Here is a 7,194-nt window from a genome sequence, read left to right on the forward strand (position 1 = left end):
GCGATATTGTTGCCTACATATAGTTAGACTAGGTCCAAATTTTAATTCCGTATCCAAGAAATCTCGTAACATGCTGCAATGAACAAATGTGAAATAACAAGCATATCGCTATACAAATGGAGACCAAATCACCGAGGCACGAATATACGAAAGTCGCTAATTTCTATAACTGAATGTATACATAGTAGATGAACAGCCAAACATCATATCCATTCTAAACCTCTACAACTCACTCATTGCAGGATTCAGGTCTACCTGAAGCCTGGCGCAATTTATGCTTATTTACACGGGCAAGTTATTTTATAAAAGAGTTTAACTTACATGCTTATATGCATCTGATGGTGGTTGTTGAAGGACTGCATCTCGTCACAGCTCTCCCCCCCGGAACTGCTGGCAGTTGCATCAGAATCCACACAATTTTCCACCATTTTAAGTTGTGTGTGGAGTTGCCCTGAAACCTTCTCCAGTTCATCCTTCACTTCTGCACTAAATTTCGGCAGCACACGTGGTCCATTACTGGAAGTTGTTGGCGGAGCGTGGTCGGAGGAGCCGGAGCCGAAATACCTCTGCAACGCCTGGTGTCGTGTGGACACAGCTGCCTGTTGCTGTGATAACATGTCCAACCGCCTGAATAGATTGGCCATCGCGTACGCTGAAATACCTTTCAATTTCTTCTCTTTCCGGGAAACTTCTGATTTTGTTGCACTCGTTTCTTCGCCCTGTACAGAAACACCGACAGCACCACTATTTGAAGTCTGCTTCAACATCCTATGGGCTTGCTCCAACAGTCCCGTCACTTCTTCACTAACGTGCTTGCCCATCGTCCTAGCCTGAAGCTTTCTTAACCTTCGTAGAAGCCACTCGCACTTTCGTTCCATTTCGAATTGTTTTTTACGTGCTTCTTCTATACGTTCCTTGGTAAGTGCTTCTTTGTTTTCTATTACCAAAGGATTTTCACCAAGATTAACATCCACGCACATGTTCATCATATCCACATCATTTAAAAGTTCCCTCTCGAATGTTGACAGTCCACTGGCAATATCGGTGCCGTCTGAAATTGGAAACATGCCCTCTGGTTCACCACTCTCACTAGGATCCATCCCCACAGTTTCCCCGTGCAGCGGAACATCTGATTCTGTAGCGTTAGATTCCATACTTTTTATAACTTGAAGCAGCTCTTCTACGTTTTGTCCCAGGTCCCCACTACCTCCTAAGTCACTACTGGAAATGGCAGCACCCAAATTCTTGAAAAGTTGATCCATATCACTAGAAAGGCTTTTCTCCTTCAAAAAATTTCCCGATTCCAAAGATGGCACTGGTGTGTTTGACTTCTGTAAACCCATGTTATCTTCCTGGTCCCCCATAGATGGGTCACAATTATTCATCATAAATCCACCTTCCTTCACAGAACCACTTTCCGAGGCTCCTGACTTTCCACCTGTAGAATGTAAACCTTCACTACACTTTGCAGATGCTATAGCTAAGGTCGTTAAATTGTCAAAAGCGAGGGAATCGGATTCTGTCTGAATTAGCCTTTCTTTGATTAAATCCTTTGCAATAAAATTCAAGTACTGTTGTTCAAACTTACTCCGTTCGTTCAATTTTGTCCCAAGGCTTATTTGCCCACCTTTACATAACAAATGCCCATTGGATAGTAATCCACTTAAAGTCACACCTACCGGAGATGCTGGCAAGGAATGTGAAGATGCAGGTAATTTGAAGTTCTGAGACTGACCAGCTTCTGTCAAAGCTGGTGCCATGACAACCACATTGGGATGCCTCGACGAGGCAAATCTCAGTCCCATTCATCCATGGGTTTATTTCAGCAGCATCAATGATGGAATCCACGACATAATTCAGGTGTAGGTATTACACGTAAACTGTATAAGTCTTGTTTTCACTGTATTTTGGCATCTTAAAGTCACAAACATAATCCAACAACAAACGCATCACGGAATTCAGAATACCTTCCCCAACAAGTCTTTCATCATAGAATAATCACAAATGTAGTTAAATTTTTTACTGCACTGAAAAAATTGCAACTGACCCTTTCCTGCCATGTGTCTTGAATTTTAATTAAATGATAAAAGATGAACACAAACACATTCTCATACGCACATATTTAATCCCCGCACACATCTTCAATCTCCAGCACGATCCAAGTTCACTGTCTACTCCAAGACAAAGCATTGTTCTAGATGCAGCCAACAAGCATTCACTGCAAACAAAACAGTGCGTTCTTAGTATGAACACTTCATTACACGTCATGTCTAAAAAATTAAATATAACTTTCATGCCAAGTCTACATGTAAATACTATTTAGCACAACGTGGGTTTCCAGCACCCCTATCGTGCTTCCCCCTCCCCTTTAAGAACAAACACCAACACCCACGTGACAAAGCCCGAGCTTATGATACGTATGTGGCGACACCGCAAACGAGAGGACAAAATATCACAATAGCCCTTCCACATAGCGTTATCATGAAAACCTACCAATTGCTGAACGACAACGTTAAACACTATAGGCTTACCCGGTAACACTTTCATTTTATTCACAGTTATAAATATCCAACATTCGAATCATTCTGTTGAAAAATGTTCCCAAACAATGGCGGAATACGACGTAAATGCGTACAGAAATCTCGAGCGAACGATCTAGCACAAGGAACAACCGGCCAAGGCCTGTATCACTACTCAAACACATTACAAACATTTCACATACACAAGTGTTTTTCTTTCAAAGTCATAACATTGCTTCATAATTAAATTCCGTATGAATTGGTACGTTATTTATGACACAAATATTCGATACATAACCAGTAACTCAAAATACAAAATATTTCGCTCTTCAAGAAAGTAATCTCTATCTTGCCTAGAGTGTGCGCTTTATGACATCAATACTCGAACCCCTCTAGAACACATTTCCTATTGGTCGAAGCACATATTCTCGTCTTCGAACTACAACCCGAAGCTATGTTAAATATATGCATTAATACTTAACGTTTAAATAGTTTAATATCAGTTTTACAGCAGTATAGTAACATATATTAAATAATTAAAGTATGTACGTGAGAACTATTGTTCATGTTACGAACATTGTGTATAGAAGAAATACCGTAAGTAATATATGTAGGGAAGCCGTTCGCCTATTGGAACAGCCCGCTGTTCCATCCAAATCTTTTGTTTAGTTTCGTCGACTCTATTACGCCGGCGCGAATTATGTTGGTTGTGCTGGTGACACAGCGGATACAGCCAGAGTGGCGGCTTCCGTTCGATCAGTATGGTCTCATGTGAGGAGAGGGAAGGCCATTTTGTGATTATAGAATTCGTGATTGTTTTGACATGTTACGACGTTAGGTGATAGGTGTCAATGACATGTTGACGTGTAGAAACATTTATTTTATTCTGTCCTTTGTATTAAAAAATACATAGACGCGTGACAAGTGTTTGATATTAAGTGCCATTTTTTAATGTGTACCATAAAAAATATTAATTTCCGGACGAACTTCAGCCTTTTTTAAGGTTATGTGCGTCAATGTCACAAAATAGCTAATACTTCATTAATAATTGTTGCGCCATGCCATTGTTGCACGTAGTTCAACAATATTGTAAGGTCATGTATTTAAATCTGCAGTTAATGTGGAAAATATGCTTGGTATAATGAATTTTACAGTCATTTGTTAGGCGAAAATGACAAAGTGAAATTTTTCGCAGAAGTTGTAGCACCTTTTCATACAGTTTGTGTCGACTTATTATATTAATCTTAGGCTAAATTAACATTTTCCATCTGCTCAATATTATGAGATCAGATGAATATATACACGTGTTTTTATAATTAATTCATTTGTATCGTGTTCGTATTTCAATATTAAATGATGCAGCTGTTGGAAGTTTCATTAGGCTACACTGTTAATGAACGACTGAAATCTCTACAAAGACTTTAAGAGTTATTCTGCTGTAATTACCGGTACATCTGCATATTCGTTAAAAAGATCTGTGAAGTTACAAATCACGTTAAGGCAGGGCATGGGTTATGGAAAAAAGAAAAATACAGTTGTGCCATTATTAATGCTGTTACAAAATTTCTAAGAAACTGTTCAGAACATAATAAAATTGTTTAGATTTGTTTTTTAGAAATTTTTCCTAGTCTAGCCCCCATCAAAGAAACTAATCACATGGAAAATGGACAAATTTACTATCTCGAACGGGATCGAACCCATGATTCTATAGAATATTTTTTTCCGAAAAGATTAAAGTTCTCTTAATTGATCAGTTATTTAATTATTAGGTCTAGTCTACCTCGCCTAAACTAATATCACTATTAACTTCTGTGGCTGTCATTTAATTCAAATTAAACGAAAACCACAACACTAAATATTAGCGATATTAATTTTATTGTAATTAAAACAAAGGATAAAACGTTACGACAAAAACTTTGGCACTTTACACTGTCGTTTTTTAAACTGAAAGAAAAACTTTCAAGCTTTGTTGATTTCTTAAGCAGTATAATGGCATATTTCGCGAGCCCTTTATCCTCCTGAGTCCTGAGAGTATAGTATGCTATACACTTCATACATAGCCTATTTATGATATAAGATGTGCAGAGACCCGAAGTATAGTATAATATAACTACATTTGTGTCCTAATTGTAACCTGCAGAATTTTTTCAGCAATTTTCCTCGTGTCTGTGACTTTTTTTTTTAAGTGTAAAATTATATTGAACTTTAAAAATAAAACAAATGCCTTATGACTCATTTAACAAAATAGCAAACTGGACTTTTCTCAAGTACTTGGCCAAATACTCTCACACAATCTCTATTGTTGAGTGGCTGTGGTAATTCAATCTTAATACAAATTTAATATAAAATTTTCCACCACCTCAAGGTGTACGTTAAGATTCTTTCCCCGATACTTAGGATGCAACATGTTGGCTGTATGGACAGTTTTCAAGAGTAATTGTACAACTACTACGAGAACTCCAGAAGACTTTTCTAGGGCAATGGACCTTACATAGGTAACAATGAGGATGTAATACCTGGAATTCGTCCTGGACCTCTCAGCAAAATGAAAGCCCAAGAAAGAAAAGGAAAATACCAGTGACTCCTGTGGTATAGTTACCTATCATAAATCTATGACACAGCTAATGATTTTATCGCCCTTGGCGGGGTTTGCACCTGGGAACCTCGAATCCAACTGAGGCCCAGCTTTGTACTGAAGCAAGGTAGCAGCTGGGACCCTCATGCTCTCTCACATAGTACATGTTGCAATTCTAGTTTATTAGTTGACTCGCAAGTTAAGGGAACTTGACCCTGAAATACGTATATATTTCTTAAAAAAAATTCTACCTACCAAAACCTTCCGAAGTTTATTTTGCCAGAGAGAAAAAGAAGTTTTTAGCATTGTCACTCTTCTGATGCCTCTCAGCGGCTGTATTTTAACTGCAGCATGCTATTTAAATACCTACTCGCACCTACTGACATGCACGCTGTCGGCATTTCTCCCCCTCAACCCAAAACATTTTACAGTAGTATAAAATGCTTCAGTGACCACAGATTTCGTTTGATTTGCACAAAATTTTTACTGTATGTCAGGAATGAACCAGAAACGAAAACTTGCTTTTTTATGTATACCCTATTTTAAAAGGGGTGATGGTTGAAAATTTATATTTTCTACATTTTTCAAGCTACGTCCTTGATTTTTTTGTACACACAATCACAGTGTGATAGATAATGATGCGGTGAAGTTTCATTTCTATGAGTGAATTAGTTTGAGTTAACAAATATTTTGACAAATTTGCATATTTGAAAATGAAATGTGCTCAATTTTTCAGTAAATTGTTTGAAATTTTTTGCACGACCAGTGGCATATTTAGAACATCACAATTAGTTTTTCTATATCTTTACTACAAAAGAGGGAAACAATTTTTATAACCACTGCATACCTAAAAATTGAAATTTTCTATTGTCACTATAAATATTTCATTTTTTATTTAAAAAAGTATTCATTTAATCATAAACCCATGCACTATTTTGTTAACCACAGTATACAGAACATGCAGTAAAAATTTCATGTTCCTATCATGAAAATTGTAACTGCCTTTACACATTGAACCTGACGAAATATGCTGAAAAAAAAGTGTGAGAAAACAGCTTGTAAAATTTGAATTGAATATATATATATATATATATATATATATATATATATATATATATATATATATATATATATATATATATATTTTGCGTAATTTTTATGCTTTGGAGAGCTGCAAAGCAGTGAAACTTGCTCAACATATAAATAAGAGATTGCTGATTCATTTTTTTTTACAAAAGAACGAAAATGCTATTTTTAACTGAAAATAACAAAATTTCACCTATCACTCCCTTAAGATTTATATGTTATTTATATTTTTGAATATTCGCATATGGAGAAAAAAATTGACGCATAAAATGAGTGAACTTTTTTTTTTGTTAGAGATATTGTCCATAAAGCAAAAATAAATAGTAAAGTCTATACATATTTATTATAAGATATCCCCGTGACATGCCATGAAGGCACTTGGGGGCATGGAGGTACAACCCCATGGTTTCCATGACCTCGGCACTAGAATGAGGTGGTGTGGTTAGCACCACGCTCTGACCGCTTTTTACCCCCGGGAAAGACCCGGTACTCAATTTTATAGGAGGCTGAATGAACCTCGGGGCCGTTCTGAGAGTTTGGCAACGAGAAAAAACCCTGTCACCACCTGGGATCGAACCCCAGACCTTCCAGTCCGTAGCCAGCTGCTCTACCAACTGAGCTACCCGGCCGCCACATATTTATTATAATAATATTAATGTTCAAAATCAAAATTTGTGACTATTGAAGCATATTTAATCCACTACTGTTAAAAGAAAATAGATACTAAAATCTGAGTAACATGAGTAATAATTAAGATAGGAATATATAGCAATACCGTTACCAGTGTCCGGTAAAATTTTCAAAAAAAGCTAGGTTAAAATTTGTAGGATTTTCATATTTCAGAAGCAAGTGACCAAAGGACTCACTGTCACATAGCAGAGACTTCCCAGTGAATAGCGTCTTCCCTTTTTTCGTTATTAACTGATACCTGTCATTGCAGTGATATTCCAGGAGGCTAGGCAAGTACACCAAGTATCAGCAGCTCTATTGCTACATTCTGCCAACTTGTACGTG

The 7,194-nt window shown here is 37.0% G+C and overlaps 1 protein-coding gene across 2 annotated transcripts in view; it reads right to left on the minus strand.

Moving 5' to 3' along the window:
- The window catches only part of nsl1 (non-specific lethal 1), a 165,335-nt gene extending 163,116 nt beyond the window's left edge, over positions 1 to 2,219 (minus strand). The window contains exon 1 of one of the 2 annotated variants that reach the window (XM_069846469.1): positions 322 to 2,219. In XM_069846469.1, the coding sequence (XP_069702570.1) occupies positions 322 to 1,805 (1,484 nt within the window). In that variant the 5' untranslated portion in view covers positions 1,806 to 2,219. The remainder of the gene's footprint in view (positions 1 to 321) is intronic. The other variant, XM_069846470.1, reaches the window with a different exon arrangement.
- Positions 2,220 to 7,194: the final 4,975 nt, after the last annotated feature.

Source organism: Periplaneta americana, chromosome 14 (assembly GCF_040183065.1).
Source record: "Periplaneta americana isolate PAMFEO1 chromosome 14, P.americana_PAMFEO1_priV1, whole genome shotgun sequence".
In the NCBI taxonomy this organism is placed as follows: Eukaryota; Metazoa; Arthropoda; class Insecta; order Blattodea; family Blattidae; genus Periplaneta; species Periplaneta americana.